General features: G+C 43.0%; 1 protein-coding gene across 1 annotated transcript in view; it reads left to right on the top strand.

The window, feature by feature from the left end:
• galns (galactosamine (N-acetyl)-6-sulfatase) overlaps nucleotides 1-23,225 on the top strand; it is a 38,292-nt gene that overhangs the window by 377 nt on the left and 14,690 nt on the right. The window contains exons 2-11 of the mRNA XM_083759435.1: nucleotides 175-298; nucleotides 3,600-3,674; nucleotides 4,357-4,459; nucleotides 4,930-5,073; nucleotides 6,816-6,882; nucleotides 9,072-9,199; nucleotides 9,703-9,842; nucleotides 10,210-10,313; nucleotides 14,319-14,476; nucleotides 14,934-15,036. Of these exons, the coding sequence (XP_083615561.1) occupies nucleotides 175-298; nucleotides 3,600-3,674; nucleotides 4,357-4,459; nucleotides 4,930-5,073; nucleotides 6,816-6,882; nucleotides 9,072-9,199; nucleotides 9,703-9,842; nucleotides 10,210-10,313; nucleotides 14,319-14,476; nucleotides 14,934-15,036 (1,146 nt within the window). The remainder of the gene's footprint in view (nucleotides 1-174; nucleotides 299-3,599; nucleotides 3,675-4,356; nucleotides 4,460-4,929; nucleotides 5,074-6,815; nucleotides 6,883-9,071; nucleotides 9,200-9,702; nucleotides 9,843-10,209; nucleotides 10,314-14,318; nucleotides 14,477-14,933; nucleotides 15,037-23,225) is intronic.

Genomic DNA, 23,225 nt, shown 5'->3' with positions numbered 1-23,225 from the left:
GTGTGTAGTTGTTGTTTTTGTTGTTGATAGGCTCTTCAACAGGTTAATCAGGTTTGCTTTCCCAAAAGGTGAGTGAGTGAGTCATGGAGAGAAAAAGAGATCGCTGCTGCCTCTTATGTACAGTACCTGATGGAGTGGTACTTGAGAATGACATAACGTTTACATTTCCTCTAGATGGGGTGGGGTGACCTGGGTGTGTTTGGCCAGCCCTCTAAAGAGACCCCCAACCTGGATGCCATGGCAGCACAGGGGATGCTGTTCCCCAACTTCTACACGGCCAACCCACTGTGCTCCCCCTGTGAGTCGGCATTACACAGTCCAAAATCAGATTGTTTTCTGTACACCAGTGGTTCCAAAAGTTGGCTCCTTGTGGGGGTTCCAAATGGACAGGTCTGGGGTCCAGGTTTAGCTCTGGTGTTCTCCTTAGCTGATTCTAATTCTATGGACCAGAGCTAGTAGGGGTCCTTGAAATTAAAAGGTTTGAGCACTCAATTACCTTTTTTTTTTTGTCATCAAAGTTTTTTAATGATTTTCCAATAAAGCATACAAAATGACTTACAACAAACAAAAAACAAAACACAACTAGCAGTCAAAAAATATAAAAACCCCTGGACAACACCCCTCCACACTCTGTTGTTGACACTCGTGATTATGTCATATATTAAGTATAAATACAAATTGTTACTGCAACAATCCTTTGATATATAAATAAAAGTAGTCCCATATCTCATGGAACTTCCCTTTAGCACTCAATTATCTTGATATTATATTGTTAACTCTATTCCATGGTTTGACCTTTGATTTAGAAAACTGATTTGAACATCTTTATTGTAGCTGAAATAAATGTTGTTCCTGTTCTTTAGTCTGACTATTAGTGTCTAACAATCCCCAAATATCACTGTATTATTACTATAGGTAATATTAGGTAATAGTTTCAGTATGTATGTAGGTGTTACTCTACTATAGTATTCCCATCATTGATGCGCCTCCTACAGTAATGACAAACACCTGAACTGATAACAGTTGGATTTAATCAACAGGGTGGGACTCAGGTACGCAAAGTTGGAAGAAGCACCTGAACTGTTGGGGGAAAAAGGCATTAATCAGAAAGCTATGCACACATACGCACTCACACGAGATCATTAATATATATACCTAATCATTATAATATTTATATTTTTCACATTTGTCAGCCAAAGTCATGCTGTACAAAATGTTATTGCTAAAAAGACACACACACACACACACACACACACACACACACACACACACACACACACACACACACACACACACACACACACACACACACGCACACACACAGCCAGCCGTCTGGGACAAATGCGAGGCCCTGTGCGAACATCTTTGTATTAATTAATATCCAAAACTATACCTAAACTGAGCACATTTCTGTATAGGGCCAAACCTTATTAGAAAAAATATTAAGAGTATATTAAAGCCTTTTCAAATGGTTATAGGCTATATTATTGGAATTGCAGTCAGCAACACAGGTGCTACCAAATAACGAATTCATATAATTATCATGCATCAGTTGCGCATAATGGTCGCTTATTCCAGCCATAGGTTCATTATTACAGCCGTAGGTTGCTTATTCCAGCCATAGGTTCATTATTACAGCCGTAGGTTGCTTATTACAGCCGTAGGTTGCTTATTACAGCCGTAGGTTGCTTATTACAGCCGTAGGTTGCTTATTACAGCCGTAGGTTGCTTATTACAGCCGTAGGTTGCTTATTACAGCCGTAGGTTGCGTATTGCAGCCGTAGGTTGCTTATTACAGCCGTAGGTTGCTTATTACAGCCGTAGGTTGCTTATTACAGCCGTAGGTTGCTTATTACAGCCGTAGGTTGCGTATTGCAGCCGTAGGTTGCTTATTGCAGCCGTAGGTTGCTTATTACAGCCGTAGGTTGCTTATTACAGCCGTAGGTTGCTTATTACAGCCGTAGGTTGCTTATTACAGCCGTAGGTTGCGTATTGCAGCCGTAGGTTGCTTATTACAGCCGTAGGTTGCTTATTACAGCCGTAGGTTGCTTATTACAGCCGTAGGTTGCTTATTACAGCCGTAGGTTGCGTATTGCAGCCGTAGGTTGCGTATTGCAGCCGTAGGTTGCGTATTGCAGCCGTAGGTTGCTTATTACAGCCGTAGGTTGCTTTAAGCCGTAGGTTGGTTATTACAGCCGTAGGTTGCTTTAAGCCGTAGGTTGCTTATTACAGCCGTAGGTTGCTTATTACAGCCGTAGGTTGCTTTAAGCCGTAGGTTGGTTATTACAGCCGTAGGTTGCTTTAAGCCGTAGGTTGCTTATTACAGCCGTAGGTTGCTTATTACAGCCGTAGGTTGCGTATTGCAGCCGTAGGTTGCTTATTACAGCCGTAGGTTGCGTATTGCAGCCGTAGGTTGCGTATTGCAGCCGTAGGTTGCTTTAAGCCGTAGGTTGGTTATTACAGCCGTAGGTTGCTTTAAGCCGTAGGTTGGTTATTACAGCCGTAGGTTGCTTATTACAGCCATAGGTTCATTATTCCAGCCCTGTGTTGCTTATTACAGCCGTAGGTTGCGTATTGCAGCCGTAGGTTGCTTTAAGCCGTAGGTTGGTTATTACAGCCGTAGGTTGCTTTAAGCCGTAGGTTGGTTATTACAGCCGTAGGTTGGTTATTACAGCCGTAGGTTGCTTTAAGCCGTAGGTTGCTTATTGCAGCCGTAGGTTGGTTATTACAGCCGTAGGTTGCTTTAAGCCGTAGGTTGGTTATTACAGCCGTAGGTTGCTTTAAGCCGTAGGTTGGTTATTACAGCCGTAGGTTGCTTTAAGCCGTAGGTTGGTTATTACAGCCGTAGGTTGCTTTAAGCCGTAGGTTGGTTATTACAGCCGTAGGTTGGTTATTACAGCCGTAGGTTGCTTTAAGCCGTAGGTTGCTTATTGCAGCCGTAGGTTGCTTATTACAGCCGTAGGTTCATTATTCCAGCCCTGTGTTGCTTATTACAGCCGTAGGTTGCTTATTGCAGCCGTAGGTTGCTTATTACAGCCGTGGGTCCTACTCCTAAATAATGTTCATGATAAAATGCCACAATTTATTTCTACTCATTCTGTGTCTTATAGGAGGGCAGTGGGCAGTTCAGAAACCTGTCCACCAGTGACATCATCGTTAGATAGATTTCTTTTTAAAACAAGATTATTAAAATTGATGGCTTCCATTATAGCCTGCAGTTTCTATTAGCTTGGATTCCCCATCGATGATGTCACTGGTGGACGGGTTTCTGAACTGCCCCATGAGACACAGACTGAGTAGAAAAGAATTGTGGCATTTTATCATTATCATTTTAAACATTATATTAGTGAGGAACAATTATATGAAGGTAGGTTAACAAGTGGTCCTTTAACCAAGGGCAGTTTCCAGAGGAAGCGCACCTGTTTTAATTTCTTTACCTGAATAACGTCCTCCATTATATATATATGTGTGTGTGTGTGTGTGTGTGTGTGTGTGTGTGTGTGTGTGTGTGTGTGTGTGTGTGTGTGTGTGTGTGTGTGTGTGTGTGTGTGTGTGTGTGTGTGTGTGTAGCTCATGTGCTATTTATCTTTTTATTACAGCTAGAGCTGCACTGCTCACAGGGAGGCTGCCTGTCAGAAATGGGTTCTACACCACCAACGCCCACGCTAGAAATGGTGAATCTTCCGTGTATACCTCCCTGCTTAGCCTTCAGTTGCAGTTACGTCCTTGCATAGTGCAAAGTCCACAATTGTACACACAGTAAGATCTTAAGTATTGATTTATCCATTTGATAACTCAGGAGAGAAGTAGATCTCTTGAGAGAGAGAGACACCTACCAAAACATCATCCGATCCCATTTGTTTAAAAATTTACCTGAGGGGGTTTTAGAATAGTGGTGCTGACGTTACATACAGTAAGTCAGACATAAGACAAACACTTGGAAATGGAAATTGGTAGAGTTTTTCTTTTATAATAACTTTGTAATGCTAACAATCTTGAAAACCAAAGTATTGCATTGTGGGTTTGAGCTGACAGGCCCTTCTAAATGTCAATCAATCAAGTCACCTTAAATTCAAGTGGCAGATGCCAAAAAGGTTTTATATTTAAATTAAATATATTTTTAGGACCATGCCATGTGATCTACCTGCACAGCCTTTGTGATCTACTGGTACATCGCGATCTACCTTTTGGGCACCCCTGAGTTAGGGGTTAAGAGCCTTGATCAGGGACACATTGCCAGGGCCAGGAATCACTGAGAATGTTACTGTTCAGTACTGTATGTAGAGACCGGGAAGGTTCTGGAATCCACACCAACTGCCCACTAGCTAACCTCACACTAACACTTGACCTTTGCAGCGTACACACCTCAGGAGATTGTGGGAGGGATCTCCAAGGATGAGACTCTGTTACCACAGATGCTGAAGAAAAGGGGATATGTCAGCAAGATAGTTGGCAAGTGGTGAGTTGATTACTTATTTTTGGACTTTCACACCACTACATTTGAAAAATAAAATCTGTACTTTTAACTCCACTATGTTTCCAGGAAGGGAAAAAGTACATCATGAATTATCCATTCAAGCCTTATTTCAAATAAAGAGAAATATTAGATCTACAAGCTCACAATGTGTCACAAAATGACAACATTTCAATACTTCAGTACTACAACTTTCTCTTGTAGTTGAGTAATATTTAACCAGGTGTACATGTATACTTAGGGTTGAGCATTATGCATGACTGGTAGTCCTTCTGGAAGCAATGATATCCAAGTTGAAGTTGGTTTATCCATGTTGCCCACAGTTTTAATGGGCTAGTAGTGATTAGTGTAATAAACAAGAAAAATAATGACAACTGGGACCCCTTGTCTCAAACGAGCTGTTAAAATGCTGGCATTGTCTGGTTTCTGGTTTGTGTGAATGTGCTTTATCGCAGGCATCTTGGCCACAGACCGCAGTACCTTCCTCTGGAGCACGGTTTTGATGAATGGTTCGGTGCCCCAAACTGCCACTTTGGCCCCAACAACAGCAGCTACAGGCCCAATGTCCCTGTGTACAACAACTCTGAGATGGTTGGCAGGTACACACACACACACACACACACACACACACACACACACACACACACACACACACACACACACACACACACACACACACACACACACACACACGCACACACATATGCACATACTTTTGGGAGAGCAGGTGCCCCATGCCCCAAAGGGGAATTTCATGGAGTCTCAGGGAGTCCCACACACACAAAAATGTATTAATTGGGAATACAATGTTTCGGTCACTCAGACCTTCATCAGACAGTTTTCAACTTCATCCATCTTAGTGTTTCTCTCAAGGGAGCGAGAGAGGAATGAGTTGGCAGGTAGACATACACACACACACACACACACACACACACACACACACACACACACACACACACACACACACACACACACACACACACACACACACACGCCCCTATACTCACTGATGTCAGAAGGCCTGATGAAGACGATAATATAATAATAAACTTATTTATAGAGCAAAAATGTTACGAAGTGCTATATATAAATCGAAAACATCAAATCAAAGAACAAAACATGACGTGTGCTTTCTTATGACTCAGTGGAATGGTTTGCCTGGCTGCTGCTCTGAATGAGTTGAGTGTACCCACCCCACCCCTCTCTTCTCTGTACCAGCTGTGCTTGTGTATTCCATTTTCCGCCCATTTTGTTCCCCCCAAAACAGCCATATGTGTATTCAGGGTCATTGGCACTGGCAGCCGAATGCGGTTTTCCGCTTAGCCACGAGTTTAATCAGCACTGCGTACCTGGGCCCTGGACAGACGCACGCTCAACACAACACACACACACACACATGCCCCCAGGAGATGGCAGGTTGCGTCTGCGGCTTACGAGGACACCTGGACCAAGCAGAGCGTGAGAGAGCGAGAGAGACGCCTGTCATTGCTTCTCCCGTTGCCGCGCCACGCTTCAGCGCCGCCACATAACCGTTCCCAATGCTCGACTGTGCGCTGACGAGACTTTCCGGATCTGTCATTCTGCGAACGCTCCTCTAAACGCATCCTGTGAGGGAAATGCACTCGCTGCACCCTGAGGGGACAGTATTATGCAGAATCAGAGAGAGAGAGAAAGAGATGAGAGAGTGAGAGAGAGACACTGAACCCCTAATTGCTCCTGATGTGCTGGTTGGTGCCTTGCATGGTTTCCACCGCCATCGGTGTGTGAATGTAATGCACAAACTATGTAAAGCGCCTTGGATAAAGGCGCTATATAAATGAGAGAGAGAAACTGCTCCGGTAAATGTTTAAAATGCAAGGAAAACATGGGTACATAATGTGCATCTAATGTGGCTTTGTCCGTAAACCCAACGACACCTGAATTAAATAGATTAAGATAATCCTTAATATTCTATGGTACTGTGCAAGGTTGTCTGTCAATATTACAAGGTTGGCTTGATGATGTTGTACCATCTGTCTCAAGTTGGCTCCACAATGTTCTGCAACTGCTCCCAGTAGAACGGCTCACACATGTTCTCCAATGAGACATGAATGGATTTGTCTTAGTTTGGGGCCACGTTATGGAATATATGGGAGACTACGCAGACATTTTATCAAGGGCAAAGAAGAAGAAGATGATGTATTGACGTATGTTTGTATATACAGTATATTGTATGTATATATGTTTGTTTGTGTTATTGGCATATATGTGAGTCATGTATCAGTTTGTGAAAGAATAAAATGATTGAAAGAAAAACTGAGAGCGAAGCTTGAATTGACTGTGTGAACACTTTCTTTTCCAGATATTATGAAGAGTTTGAGATTAATAAGAAGACGGGAGAATCAAATCTCACTCAGATCTACTTGGAGGTAAGTTCAAGGCTCAACTTCTTCTTTTTCCATTTAGTTAGAATAGAACAGACCGGTCGGTGCACATTGTTTTAATATTTTCCTTTTTGTTTTGTTCATGCTTGTACAGACTGAGTTAGTTTCATATACTCAACATCTACACCAGAAGAAAGGCACTGGTGCCTTTTACTTGTTCAAATGTATGTCTTTTGTTTGTGCCACCCCATAATGTTTTTCTGACAGGAATTGAAAAGAATCACATTTTGTCATCTTAACTAGAATAATTCACCAACGTCGCAGTGTAACAATGTTCAAAGTTTGCTCATTTGAAAATGTGATGTCTTGATAAATGGAGGAGGAATGATTACTTTATCACATCTTGTGATGACTATTGTTTTTGGTCTGCATTTCCTCATCCACCAGATAACTTTTATAACTGCGGAAAACTGAAAATTACTCTCATAAATAAGCCTTAAATACTATGGTATTAGAGTTATAAACTCTTTTTCTCCAATGATGGATTACAGCTCTGTTTTTTTTTAACCGCTTTCAAACTGGTGTCCCTATTTTGGGTATACTGTAGGCATACATTTAAAAAAACATTCCAAGAGTCACTGATCTGATCAAAGCCTTAAAAATCTTTAAAAATCACACCCGTGTGAAGTAAGTGGTGCAACTCCGTGTGGGGGTCCCCGGAACTGACAGACCTGCAGGAACTCGCCCAGGGGACTGGGCCGGTTCCGGCGAGCCGCCCGCGTCAAACGGTTGAGAAATGACAGAGTTACCATGTGGGGGTCCCCAGGGGGTCCCTCTACTGTACTGTACTGTACTGTACTGTACTGTACTGTACTGTACTGTACTGTACTGTACTGTACTGTACTGATACACCTGACATCATATATAGACAGTTAATATGTATGTGCGTGTTAGGCTGCACAACAGTGACACTTAGTTTTGAAAACCAACCAAATGCTATTTCCGTGCTCAGACACAGGTAGCCAGCCAGGCAGGCACACACAGTTACTTAATGAAGTGGTTGCACCACTTAAACATTGCAGCTGTAGAAGCTCACAAGACATCACATTTTGAGCTTATAGTTCTGCTATTTTCAAAACGTTTTGAATAGGGCTTAAATGTTGTTAGGTAGCAATGGATCGAAACTTTGCCAATACCGTTTGGAGGATATCCAATAGAGCGTCGCAGTCCCGCCCCCTCGAGAGACCCAGAAAAGAAATCCCCGTTCATTTCCCTTACAGACTTTTCAGAAAGTATTTATTTAAAGACGTTTACGCCGCGGACAAAGCCAACTCTTGTCGTGACAAATCATGACAACAAACACAATTTTTTAGGCCAAAAAAAAGAAGAAAACGGCATGTTTTTCTTATTTGTAATTATTTGTTTGGTCCAAAATATTGTGTGTGTTGTCATGATTTGTCACGACAAGAGTTGGCTTCGTACGACGCTTAAAAGGTCTTTAAATAAATACGCTTTGAAATGTCTATGGGAAAAATGCATTGGGATTCATTTCCTAGGCCTGGCGTCGTCATGAAAGGGGGCGGGACTGCGACGCTCTATAGGAGACATGTATAGTGTGTAATTGTGTATGTTAAAGCTACCACTGCTTTTTTGTGAGCCATTGTTGGTAATGAGCCAAAAGAAACATGATAGTAATGCTGTCCTTTGAGATCAGCTTAGTTCAGCTTGGTTTACCACAAGTGTAAAATATCTTGCATGTCTGTGTCCAATAGGGTTGCACCATACTGACTGAATGTTACATTGTTGTTGTTTTACATTGCAATTGCGAATTGAACTGCGGTGCCAATAGGCCAAGCTTTGTTTGTGTAATTTCTTCATTATTATGGGGAAGAGCACATAATGTTACAGATTTACCGTTTTAATCACTCAAACCCTATAATATACGTAGTTACCCAGGGGTCAATACTTGGTGCCCTCCTTTTTTGCTTTTTTTTTTAATCTACACAAATGTATCACAAGTTCACAAAACGTTTCTTGTAGAAGGGATATGTTAAGGCATGTCAACCAGTCGTGTCAAACCAAACACAGGATCTAAAGGTATCAGTAGAAGAGCAGGGAGACCAAATACAACCACCCCAATTGTATAAGTTATATTGTATGAACATACTCTACCATACAGATTAGACAAAATTACATTGTGATTGCTAAATTACATAATTATTCCACTTTTACAGGAGGGTCTCGACTTCATATTCCGCCAAACTCTTGCTCGGCGACCCTTTTTCCTGTACTGGGCAGCCGATGCCACCCACGGCCCTGTCTACGCCTCCAAGCGTTTCCTGGGGAAGAGTCAGCGAGGCCGGTACAATCCCATTTCCTGTTTGTTGAGTCTGCCAAAGGTTCCATTACATTATATAGCCTACAAAATAATCTGTAACCACATGTTATTTAGTAATGCATCCAGGCTTTATTGTCTCCAACAGGCCAAAGGCATGGGGAGAGAGTATGTTTTGCACTCCGTCCGTGTGTCCGTCCGTCCGTCTGTGAACAGCTAATCTCCGGCACCGTTAACCTGGTCGATGCCAAATTTTGCACACACACTCCCTGGATGCGGCAATGCATAACTTTTATTCTCTACCCGGGATTCCTCCGCTGTGTTGTAGGTAGAGCCTGAACAACGCCAGAATTCGGAGTCCAATACCGATTTTGGAGAGTCATAGACTACCGATTGATATTAATTGATATACATTATAGGGACAGAAACATGTCTGTTGCATAATTGCAGCTACCCATGTCATAAGAAATCTAAAATCTAATGACTGACTGATATATCAGTTGTGATTAATGGCTTACCGTGTGTTGTAGGTACGGTGATGCAGTGATGGAGCTGGACGACAGTGTTGGCCAGATGATTGCATGGCTGCAGGCTCTGAGCATCGAACACAACACCTTTGTATTCTTCACTTCAGACAACGGAGCTGCTGTTATGTCTGGCCCAAATGAGAGTAAGTGATACAGACGACTTTACACAGCAAAATCCAGAATGTTAATTCACTCTGAAAGCCCATTCACACTTAACTGGAAATGCTGCCAATTTACTGGTGTATTTAATTTGGACTTATCTCCCTTGCCCTTCCCTGCCTATGCTGGCAGTTTGTTAACTTATTTCCCAGCATTGTAACAGTATTCATGTGTAAACATGACTTCGATAGTGTAATTTTGGATTGTAGTGAGTGTACTTGGTCGCGTGCGCACACACAATGCACTCACACGCACTCACACACCCGCCACAGAATTTGGCATTGAAATACTGTGTGTGTGTGTGTGTGTGTGTGTGTGTCTCTCTCTCTCTCTGTCTCTCTCTCTCTCCAGGTGGCAGTAATGGGCCGTTTCTTTGTGGAAAGGAAACCACCTTTGAAGGTGGTATGAGGGAGCCTGCCATCGCCTGGTGGCCTGGTCACATTCCAGGAGGCACGGTGAGAATACTCCCATGCAGACACACTCAGTCAAATCAAGCCTATCAAAAAAGAGAGGAGGATATCCTATCATCCTGAATAACATCACAGCCGGATAGATATAAACACAGGTTTTACTCCCATGCACACTCACTCCACTTATGGTGTGCCTATCAACAGGCGACTGGAACTTTGTAATACTGCCGCCACTGTTATATAAAGCAGGTATAGAGGCTAAAAGCAGTAATTATATCACTAATCCTCTCCCCGGCTCTCTTTGCATTTCTGTATCATCTCTATAACAGTGATTACCAACATTTGGGCCCGGGACAACTGGTGGGCCATGAGGATATTGCAAGTCGAAGTGGGCCCCTAAATAATTGTTTAAAATTGGCATGGTATTTTATTATTGAGGGATGCCCAGCTTTGTGATTCTGTGTGTACCCCATACTTGCGATGATTTGATTGGCTGAGCTCAGAATGTGATGTATAATGATTATGATGATAAGAGTGCCCCTCTCTTCACACAAGTGTGATTTATTTTTATTTTTTACTTAGAAAAACATTCCCCTCATGCTCTCTTTCTTGTGCCTCTCTCTCTCTCTCTCTCTCTCTCTCTCTCTCTCTCTCTCTCCCCCCCATACACACTCTCTCATACACTTTCTCCATCATGCCTAGTCTGTGTGTGTGTGTGTGTGTGTGGGAAGGACCCCCCTCGCCTCCTCCCAAACATAACCCCCACCCTGATCTTCTAAGCCTGTGCGCTCTGCAAATGACTTTTAATTGTATTAGGGGCAGCTGTGACACGGGGCTGTGACGCGGAGGGATTTTGTGGAGGGGAGAGCGAGCGGAGGCTACAGTTCTGCAGGCTGCGGTAAGCCTTGCCCCCGGCTCATCTCACAGGGGTGTGCTGGGGCCTGATAGCGCTGCAGAGTGGCGAGGGAGAGGGGGATTGGGAGCGTCTTAAGCGGCTAATCTGTTTGTGTGTTTGCTGAGGTTGGATTGAGCCGTAATGAGGACTTCAGTATCTGAATATGCCAGGCGCTCAGGATAAAGGGGAGGGGGTTGAGGGGTGGGAGCAGGGCGGAGGGGATGGGGGGGCAAGGAAGGGAGCAAGCTAAAAAGGTTGCCTGGTAAAATAGAGGAAAAAGCTGGCACTGTACCTAACTGCCAGCGACGTTTGCTGAACAGACACACGGCTGTGAATGAAATGGCTATCGATCCGAGCATCATACAATCCCGTATGGGTGCGCTTGTTGCTGTTAGGAGGAGGCTTGGCTTGGAGAGAAAGGAGGTCCACTTCTCCCTGAAGCTCTCCAGCGTTGTGATGACAAAGCTCCTTTGTTGCTGCTACCGTGCACTAGTACAACTCTGCTCTGCTTTATCTGTTGCTCTGCTGCTTGGGAGGCGCAGAGTTTCCTCCCTTTTTGTTCCTTTTATACTGTGGAGAAATCACTGTTGATCTACACGTTGGAATGTCCATAAGCCCTTTGAATAAAACGCTGCACACAATGAACGGCAACGTGAATCCTTTGTTACGCGGGCTTCTGGCTGTGTTACTGGGGCAGCACGTCTGAATTAGGCCTCATTCAAAGCTTTAGAGTATTAAGATCAAGAGATAAGGTGTCAAGGGTGTTTACATACTAGTACCTATCCACTCAATAAAAGGATGGTGATTCCAGTGTATGTGTGGGGTAATCCCACTGAACTATCCACGCAGTTCTGCTGTGGATGCTACAGGATCATGAGCAGGGTGCACCTTTGTTTAATTTTACTGTGAAAAGGCACGTGCCAACTGTGAGTCTGAAAAGCAATGTACATTGATTGTTATTTTACTTAGATTTGTCAGGTTGTGGAGTGCGCTGGTAGCTGCCTGGACAGTGTGTTGACCAATTAACCTCACTTTCTTGTCTCTATACGCTCTACTGTCTAGATAAAAGTAATCAAAAATGTTCTCTTAGCTCCATTAGCTTTGTTGTTGAGCGCTTTCTGGTTAAATGGTCGCTGTGGGCAGCCAGTTAAGTGTGCTCGCTCTATTGCAGTCATGTATTCACACTCACAGATGGGTGAAAAGGAGGAAAGTGTATTGGAATTCCCCCGTTGCCTCTGGAGGAAAGTGGCCATTACCAAGGATGAGTTGGGGGTGGTGGAGGTTTGGGTGGGGTGACAGTTAGAGAACATAGAGAAAGGGTGGTGGTGGGGGAGGGGGGCGGTGGATTTGACCCTCCAACACTGGAGCATCGCAGTCCCTTTTGTTGTGTTTTTATCAGGCGACAGACACACAGGCAGAGTGGCTGAGGCTGGGATAGAAGGCCTGCCTCCTCAGATAACCAACATCACCACTCACCAGTTAATGCAGAGACGGAGAAATACACACAGAGGAAGAGAGAGTGGCATAAATAGAGTGTGATGAGGCAGACGAAAATAAAGGAAGAAACAATGGAGAGAGGGAAAAGAATGAAGTCTCATTTAGATTACAAAAGAGGGGTGAGGTTGATAAAGACATGGGGGAGGGAGGCTGATGATGATAGATGGCAGCTAATAAGATAAACTTCCATTTCAAAATGCGCATTGTTTAGGTTTGAATTTTTGGCAATCTAAACAATAGCTAAAAAATGAAAAAAAGCTTGTGTATGTGTGTGAGTGTGTGTGTGTGTGTGTGTGTTGTGTGTTTGTCTGTTTCTGTCAGTGTAAGAGATGGAGAGAGTGAGAGCATCTGTCTGGAAGCATAGATGGATCATGGAATGCATTGTGGGTCCGGGGCCCTTTCTATGGCTAGTTCTTTGGCTGCAGGAGAAAAGGGAATTCATTTCAGTGGTTGGACACTGTGTGTGTGTGACTGTGTGTGACTGTGTTTGTGTGTGTGTGTGTGTGTGTGTGTGTGTGTTTGCGCGTGCGAGCTGGCGATAGGAGCAAAAGCGGCACATGGCGGCACAGCTGCCGAGGCCTGATAGCGCTATCTGATTGTGAGTGTGCCGTCTCCCTCTAAGGCTCGCTCAGGAGAGAATGGAACAGAAGATCAAGGATGACAGTGGAAAAAATGGCATTTTATCTGAAAATAGTTCAAAGTTTATAAATAAAATAAAGCTTTTCACTGGGACTGGGAAGAGGAGATAAAACACCAGCTAGCTCCAGCCCCAGCTGCCTGCCTAACCTGGTCCTGTATCCCTCCTCCCAAATTCTGCTCCTCTTCATCACCCCTTCTCCTCCACATCACAAATACGCACGCACGCACGCACACACGCATGCACGCACACACATTTATAGAGAGGCTTTTTTGGAAGCTTTATAATAAACCTGCCATCAGTGATTATAGGGAGACTGAAAAAATGCGCTCCCTGCAGCCTTTATACAACATACGCATGTGTGCATGGCACTCGCCTGCATGTGTGCACACACACACACACACACACACACACACACACACACACACACACACACACACACACACACACACACACCTTTTCATGACTGTTTGCTACCTTGTTGACTTTTGAATAAAATAATCCCTAAAACAGAATTCCCATCTTGAAGATCATGATTTTCAACTATCTCTATTTATTTGCTAATGTTCTATCAGCATCCATAAAACGGCACGGTTTACTCCGCCATCGGTGTATGAATGAATGGGTGAATATTCACCTAATCTTTGGATAAAAGGGCTATATAAATGCACCATTTACACAGTACATGGTAGCACAACTCTAATTTCACAGTGATTACAGGATGAGAGGTGAGTGTTGCAGTGAGCATTGCAAAAGCACATTGAAGATATACTGCACTGAATTGGTTCTGTGAACAGGCACAAAGGAAATAGAAATGGCCGTGTATAACGCAGATACTGGATAACATCTGTAGTATTTTATCTATTAGTGCACCATACAATTGAAGTCAGAGTTCAGAGTACAAAACGTATTGGAAGCAGGTTTCGCCGTTTTGTAGCGAATAGTGTGGAGTGTGGACAGTGGACACACCTCGCAGAGAGAGAGACTGCTGTAATCTCTTGTTTATTTGTCCATAATGCAGGTGAGCCATCAGCTGGCCAGCGTGATGGATCTGTACAGCACCGCCCTAGCTTTGGCTGGCCTTGACCCACAGGAGCACCAAGCACTGGATGGTCTTGACCTTTCACCTGTGCTGTTCAACCACCCACACACACTCCAACACTCTGCACTCTCTGACAGGTGAGGAGGTGCATGGTAACTGTCTGTGTTGTCCTTTTGTGTGTACGTGTGTGCGTGGATCAAATATCCAAACATGAGATGGTATTACTTACTTTTAAATTATCATATTTTAAACACCTGTGTGAAGTGAGGGGCACTAATATATTAAAGTCTAACTCATGTTGATTAGGTGATAGTAATAGTGATGTAAAACAAACGGTGCAAACACAAACATTAAACGCCATTAACAATAAAGAGACAATATGACGTAAACGACACATTATGATGTAATTTTTTCCCATTTTATGGTCAATGCATTTACTAAACAAACTGTGAACTAAAGACTAACATTAAACCTGTGTATAGGAGGGGCTAGCGCCCCTCAAAGAGCAGTTGTTTAGGTTTAGCTTTGGGTTTAGCTTTTGTTGGCTGCGTGGCATCGTCTTTTCTTCTCAGAAACCTCTCTTGCACTCAACAGGCCCATCTTTTATTACCGTGGAAATGAGATGATGGCCGTGAGGCTCGGATCATACAAGGCACACTATTGGACGTGGAGTAACTCGTGGGAGGAGTTTAACAAGGTGATACTGCCTGTGACCACAGAGCTTTTCCTCACTTAATTTGCTATACCCTCACTCTTTGTCTTCCCTAATCTTTCACACACACACACACACAAACACTCTTTCACTGTTGGTGTTATCTGAAAAATTGCTCGTTGTTTGACTGCCTTTGTACATAAGTGGGTAATGAATATTAATGAAGAGACCCCACTTAAGCAAACTTGTATCATTTATCAGCCCGTTGATTTGCATCCAGTAGAGAATGTCATTCACTGGCTTTCCTCTCTGTAACATACACTTTTTCCTCCTTTTGAACATATAAGCACTCCCACTGGTGAACAGTAACAAAGTACATTTATTCGAGTACTGTACTTAAATACAGTTTTTTGCTTGTATTTTTGAGGGGCGCTAGCCCCTCCTATACACACAGTTTAACACCTTAATTGCCCGGGGTTATTTAATCCGTTAAATTATAGCGCCCAGTCGATTTATAGCAACGGAGCACTTTTACCGACGGACCAGGTGTTGCTCTGGATGTGGCTGTAGCAGCTACTGTTAGTTGCTGCGAGAGTGAGGTCTAGCCAACACCAACTCGGGATTCCTGGATCGCTGCCCTCCACAAATTCCTATCCAACATCAGGTTCTTGAGCTCTGCAGTGTTGTTAGCCAAGCTGTCGCACCGCAGCACGTCTACATTTGAATAAAACTTTGTCTTGGGCGTCGGGCGTTACTAATAGAAAGGACAAAGAACTTCGTCCTGGGCGATGGGGGTGTTAATGTTTGTCTTTAGTTCAATGTTTGTTTTGTAAACGCATTGACAATGAAGGGACAACCGGCTGTCCGACGGACTTGACACCGGGCACTGCACTCCCTGTGGGGGTGTGGAACGCATGTATTGAATTTGAAGTCGGTGGGAGCGAACGGTTCTCGCGTTACGTCTATTGCAGACGTAGGTACACACACACACACACAGACTTGCCGCATTTATAGATATATACAATTGGTAGATCAAACTCATTTACTGTATATATAAAGAGATAGATAGTACTAGAGACCAGCTACAATCATAACAAATAGGTAGGATACTCTGAAATGGGAGTCGTGTAGCCAATCGCATAGTAGCGACCTAGTCATGATTGGCTGCCTGTATTAGCGACCGCAGCCGGCGCGGCGCATCTGACAAGTCAGCGGCTAATGTTATGAGCTAACTGGAGAGCAGCAAAGCCATAACAAAACACAGTGATTGAACCAACAACAGAACATCAGAAACTAACGAAAACCACGGCCGCGAGGTTGTGACAGAAAAACACGTTACAAAAACAAAACAGATGCACACGGACCACCACAGCTGTAACAGTCAGTATGCAATTCCAGTTGGTACCACAAGGTGGTTCACTGCTTTCTTTTTGGTTCATCTTCCCTGGAGAGTCAGTATGCAACTGGCATTGCATAGGCTACTGACTATTACACCGCCACAGATATTAAAGCATCTCGTAATTATTGCATTAATTGCATTTCCTGTCAGCCAGTCAGTCACACCCCATATATGGCCATGCCTTGTGATGTCATCAATATTAATAAGCCCATATATGGAGTTGGCCAGCAACTCTACTCTATTTTGTAGGGGTGCTAGCCCCTCCTATATACAGCTATTGTCCTCACACGTCTCAATATTTGCATTTGCAACGCCATTGATAATGGAGGAAAGTTTACGTCATATGTAGACGAGCAAATAAGCTAACCAATCACAGGCATTCTGATTGGCCAGTATGAGATGATGCATGATGATGTATGATGATAAGAGCGCCCCTCACTTCACATGGGTGTGATTTTTCCTAAGACCAAAGGCTACAGTCACTAGTACACCCACCCTTAGCAGAGATGGGCAGTATTTGAAATACATGTATTTGAAATACGTATTTGAAATACTTTTTTGTATTTTGTAATTTGTATTTCGCTGGGATGGAAGAAATGAGATGTATTTTGTATTTAGATACATTTTTTTGACCCAGTATTTGTATTTTGTATCAAAATACATTTTCAATGTATTTTTCCCATCAGAGATGGGCAGTATTTGAAATACGTATTTGAAATACTTTTTCTGTATTTTGTAATTTGTATTTCGCTGGGATGGAAGATGTATTTTGTATTTAGATAAATTTTTTGACCCAGTATTTGTATTTTGTATCAAAATACATTTTCAATGTATTTTGCCCATCTCTGACCCGTAGCACAGCGAATGACATTAATCCATTTTACCTGCTTAACAGTTCAGATAACTAAACAAGAGGAGGTAAAAGGGCAATTGCAGGTTGCAGATCCGGTCTGTACCCATGAATGTAATGATGTGAGCACATTATCGTGCCAGTAGGCGGGCTCTGACTGGATCTGAGCACTGAGCACCTAATAGAAACCAACCCTAAACCATTCTCCCTCAAATCCACCATATTTGCTGGAGATTTATGACCGCTTGCGGGTGTTGGGGAGTGGACGCTAATTTCTGGGAGACTCCTGGAACTTCCGGGAGAGGTGGGATGTCATAGTAAAAATAGCAGATGCACAACGCGTTGCAATGCGACACATTGTAAGCTTGTACATCTGCTATTTTGTTTTTATGAATTTATGGATATTTGAATCCTTTTTTGAAAAAGATTTTTATTTTATTTTTTTTATAAATTTGTACTTTTAAATATCTTAGTATTTTAAAAGCATGCACTTTAACTGAAGCACAAATTTGACAGAGCAACTTTCACTTGTAGTTGAATAATCTTTGACCAGGATACTAGGGGCGGGGTGGTAACCGCAAGGTTGCCTGTTCGAACCCGGGCTTCCCCAGAGTTGGTGTCCTTGAGCAAGACACTGAACCCCAAATTGCTCCTGATGTGCTGGCTAGTGCCTTGCATTGGTTTCTGCCGCCATCGGTGTATGAATGTGTGTGTGAATTGGGTGAATTGTTCACCCAATCTATGTAAAGCACCTTGGATAAAGGCACTATATAAGTGCACCATTTACCATTTATACTTTGACTCAAGTACTGCAGTTGAGTAGCTCACCACTGAGCGTTCCACTGTGGCATAGCCCATGTAGGACTGAGGTCCAATGTTGCCATATATTGTAGATGGCAACACGAACCCCAAAAGGGGTTCCCGTCCTAACTGGGATAAACACCACCTCAGGTCAAAATAATCATATCAATCCCATCAGTAATTATATTCATCACACGCGCGGAAATTCACACTCCCTTATTGAAAACCGGGGAACCCTGCTTGTGCTGCTTTGATCTGATACCCACAGGGAAGAAGTGGGTCTTCCCTTCATCCCCCTGTCCTTAAAATGACTTCTCCCAGCCATGGCTCTGTGATTCGAGCAAGGCAGTTTGTTTTATGCCCCATCGGTCGCTTAAATTGCTCTCTCCTTCAGGGCCGCTGAATCAATAGGAGCCTCCTTTATCAGCTCATGTGAACTGGAGTGGAACTTCACAAATAATGGCGTCTGATTGCCTGTGAGTTGCCTATCGATTGGTGTGCATGCATGTAGGCGTGTGTGCACGCACGTGCACATGCATGTCTATACACAAATGTACATGTCTCTATGTGTGTGCGTGTGTGTTGTCCTGTCCTCTTGTGCTATGACGATGTATGTGAAAGTTAATGTTGCAGTGCAGTCTGATTTCAGCATATCAGTTCGACTAAGCTTGATCAACCTCCATGTGACAAAAACATGGTGGTTCACAAAAACACATGTAAACTGTTCAAGTTCTTCCTCAATCAAAATATTTCCTTTAATTATATTAATGGAGCCACCTGATATCATGATATGGATATCATATTGATACAAGGATGTCCCGATTTCTTTGCTCCCGATCCGATTTCCGATCACGTGATCGGATCGGGACAACCCTAATAAAAATATATACAATCTAAACAAATTGCAATATTAAAGAAAAAAAACAATTTTCCTCAAAAATGCCATTTTAATTAAGAAGGTGACAATTTGTACTATCTCGGCTTTAAATGAACACTCAGGATATTACTGTGTATGGCACAGCACCAACATACACCTTTTTCTGCTTCCCATCTCAGTTCTCTGCAACACTTTAGAGTTTAGATTATTGTTCTCCAGGCCTATGGTGCAAATCTAAACACGGGGCGATGAATGTTTGTGAAGAATGAAATTTGTGGTTAATCACTGGGGAAGGGAGGCACTATTGTTCAGTCCTGGCAGTGCCCGTGTGGTTCAGTCACGGGGAAAATGGGAAATTTCACAGCCTTAAATAGCTCTCATCAAACTCTTAACTCTTCTCCCTGTGCGGCATCACGGTGATGTTAACTGGGAAATACTTTTGGCAACTATGGTTGTAATTATGCCGTGGCTCTGCAGGAGGCTAGCCGTCTATAATATTTATTTTTCATTTCAAGGACCCCCTAATTAATATGTATTTGGCCCTGGGACCCCCTATAACCCCCTCAAAGACCCCTGGGGGTCCCATTGGCCTATAAGAGGTGTCGCCCTGTGTGTCCAGAGTTAATCTCCTACCTCCACTAATTGTTTTTCACAGTACGTAACCTCCTGAGGACATTAAAACCATAATACAGTAGATAATAATGGTAAACTGGTGGTAATTTTACTTTGTTTGACAAAACACTGTATATGCAGGCCAGAGTGGCACTCACTCACAATATTTAACTGAATTTATAGCACTCTGTACAATGTGTCGCTTGTAGACGAGAGCTGATCTACAAGTCCACAACACGTCTCATCACAATGAGAGGCAAGCGATGCTGGCGTATAACTCAGGCTTTACTCAGTGTCCAGTACACCGACCACTATCTTTATAACTCAGGCTTTACTCAGTGTCCAGTACACAGACCACTATCTTTATAACTCAGGCTTTACTCAGTGTCCAGTACACAGACCAATATCTTCATAACTCAGGCTTTACTCAGTGTCCAGTACACAGACCAATATCTTTATAACTCAGGCTTTACTCAGTGTCCAGTACACGGACCACTATCTTTATAACTCAGGCTTTACTCAGTGTCCAGTACACGGACCACTATCTTTATAACTCAGGCTTTACTCAGTGTCCAGTACACAGACCAATATCTTTATAACTCAGGCTTTACTCAGTGTCCAGTACACGGACCAATATCTTTATAACTCAGGCTTTACTCAGTGTCCAGTACACGGACCACTATCTTTATAACTCAGGCTTTACTCAGTGTCCAGTACACAGACCACTATCTTTATAACTCAGGCTTTACTCAGTGTCCAGTACACGGACCAATATCTTTTAGGAGTGTATGTAAGTGGGAGATTATCCATGATGAGTAGCTCAGTTATTGAAAATTGATGCATGATGGCGAGGCTAATTTTGACCTTCACCTATATGCCTCATCCATTATTCTCCTATATCACCTATATGCCTCATCCATTATTCTCCTATATCACCTATATGCCTCATCCATTATTCTCCTATATAACCTATATGCCTCATCCATTATTCTCCTATATCACCTATATGCCTCATCCATTATTCTCCTATATCACCTATATGCCTCATCCATTATTCTCCTATATCACCTATATGCCTCAACCATTATTCTCCTATATCACCTATATGCCTCATCCATTATTCTCCTATATCAGGCTACCTCGTTCTGCAGGCTACCTCGTTCTGCATTATTGCTTACTCGTCATCCGTGCCCTGCTTTTTATTATAAACGTACTATGGTGAAATGGAACCATTTTATTTTATAAACTCAGCAGCAACCCACAAAAATCCTATACTTGATGTAGTTATACTTGGAGAATGATATCTTCGTGCAAAATTGATTTTTTTTCTTTGGGGGGGATCAAAGATTCATTTTTCCAGTCCTCCCCACAGCCCCTGGCTGCTGCTGCACCTTATCTTGTAATAAGAACCCCCTCCGCTCTAGTTTGAAAGCAGTCTAGCAGTATCTATAGCATTAATGTCAGGGGAGATATGGAGCTCTCGCTGTTCTGTCCTGGCTACCAGAGACAGAGTCAGAGATATACACATGGCAGTCCTTTCTTGCAATCCTCTGGGACAAGATCTTTTACATTTCCAAGACCCTGTCTTCAAAAGGCAGTATGGGCAAGTCTGGATCACAGGGTACTCTACAGAGAGCGAAGAGAGAGGGAGAGAGACAGACGAGAGACAGACGAGAGACAGACGAGAGAGAGAGAGAGAGAGAGAGAGAGAGAGAGAGAGATAGAAGTTGGAGGTAACGAGAGGAGGAGAAAGAGTTTGGATGTGCTCCATTGAGCTTTGAGTGTCTTCCTTCGGGTCCCAGAGGGGGGTCGGTACAGCACCTTACAGACCAATGCCTTCTTAATATTATCTGTGTTCATCAAAAGGTGTGTGTGTGTGTGTGTGTGTTGTTCTTTCTGCTTTGGCAACGTAAACATATGTTTTCTCATGCCAATAAAGCCCTTTGAATTGTGTGTGTGTGTGGGGGGGAGGCGACTCAAGTCAATAGGTCTGTGATTGGAGCCATGAAGGCATGAACTCTGAATTGACCTGAATTCCTGCAGAATAATTGCCTGATCATACATTATTTTGACATGGTTGAAGAGGATAAATTAATATAGGAATGCAGGTGATTTTCAAGGGGTAAATAGAAAAAATTGCTCTGATGAACATGTTTATTACTTCCAACAGAGCTGCCTGAAACCTAATCTGTATTGCAAGTTAGTAAGATATCCCAGTAAGATATTAAAAAAATGTAATGTTTTTTTTATATTTTTTTAGCTACTTTTTAGCTAATTTACTGTTCTCCAATGTTTGTTGCAATTTCAGAACACTACTTTTTCAAAATCATAAATCAAGTATTTTTCATCTGAAGACGAATTATGTTTTTCTCCACAATAGGCTTCACAGTGCTTCCGCACATTGGTCCTGATTCTTCAAAAACGAAATGCGCCAGAGTGTAACGGTGACGGAAACAGATATCGTATTTATCCGTCCGATCAAGCTACGTTGAGATGACGTGTTATTCAGAGAGTGGTGTGTACCACAGGTGCGCTGGCGTATCGCAGGTGTATGTCATACTGAAAGCAGCGGGTGCAAAGTGATCGGAAAAGCAACCGACAACCTCATCTGCATTGATCCACGCCCCATATCGACCATAAAAGGCTTCAAGCATGACTCAGCAGACAGCAGTTTGTCTGAGATCACAGCCGCGGTCACTGCTATATCCATGAAGCTTACAATGGTGCGTGCTCCGCTGAAGCAATATAATTATAATTTATTTAATTAAGTTCGGGACCAAGGCGGGTGTTCACTCACACCTTTGCAGAGGTAAAACATATATGTCAATGCAAAAGTCGTCTTTTCAGAGAGAGCGAGAGAGAGAGAGAGAGACGAGAGAGGGAGGGGGGCTGCATGGGCCCTCGACACTGTTGCGCGATAAAGAACAGTAGCCCATAGCCCCATACATTCATAAGTAAATATATTATAGGCCTACCTCGTAGGCCTGGGATCCGATCTTGTCTGAAGAAATTATAATCCAGTGAGTTTATCCAGTGAGTTAAACTATTCTGTGTGTGGCATCCATGTGATCAATATCAATATACATTATTATAAATTCTGTCTGTGTGTCCGTCATGTTCACGAGTGGAGGTGAGCTGGTTTAAAACTGATATGACTGGCCAACTTTCAAACACGCTGCATTCATTAGGCTAATATTGGTCTTCTATTTTTTTTTATATATGGCTAATTAGCCCTATTCATTTTCCAATGTGAATCGGATCGGCAGTACGCTGCTGTCTGCCCTCCGCCACACACACACACACACACACACACACACACACACACACACACACACACACACACACACACACACACCGACCGACAGTCAACTGACTAAGGAGCTCCGTAACAAAACAATTTCAATAGGCCTGCCGTCTACTGCAGGCATTAACAATGTTGGATTCGTACAGTGCAGAATGCAGATCGATAAGCCTATGTTATTATAATTGTGAGTTTGTTTTTTAACATGCGCGAGAGCCGATCTACAAGCTCACAGCGCTTTGAGTAGAAAGCTGTCAAGTGAGAAGCGCAATCGCGCATGCTATAGTAGCCTAATATCCTAATAAATAAATAAAAAGGTGTCAGGCTTGCACTGCAGGGGCAGTTTCTGTATGGGACTCTAGGCTATAACTTGCCTATGCATTTAGGCATACAA

This window comes from Protomyctophum parallelum (assembly GCF_964188405.1).
Source record: "Protomyctophum parallelum genome assembly, chromosome: 2".
Taxonomy (NCBI): Eukaryota; Metazoa; Chordata; class Actinopteri; order Myctophiformes; family Myctophidae; genus Protomyctophum; species Protomyctophum parallelum.
The sequence above is the reverse complement of the archived record's forward strand: the minus strand, read 5'-3'. Positions and strand labels throughout refer to the sequence as shown.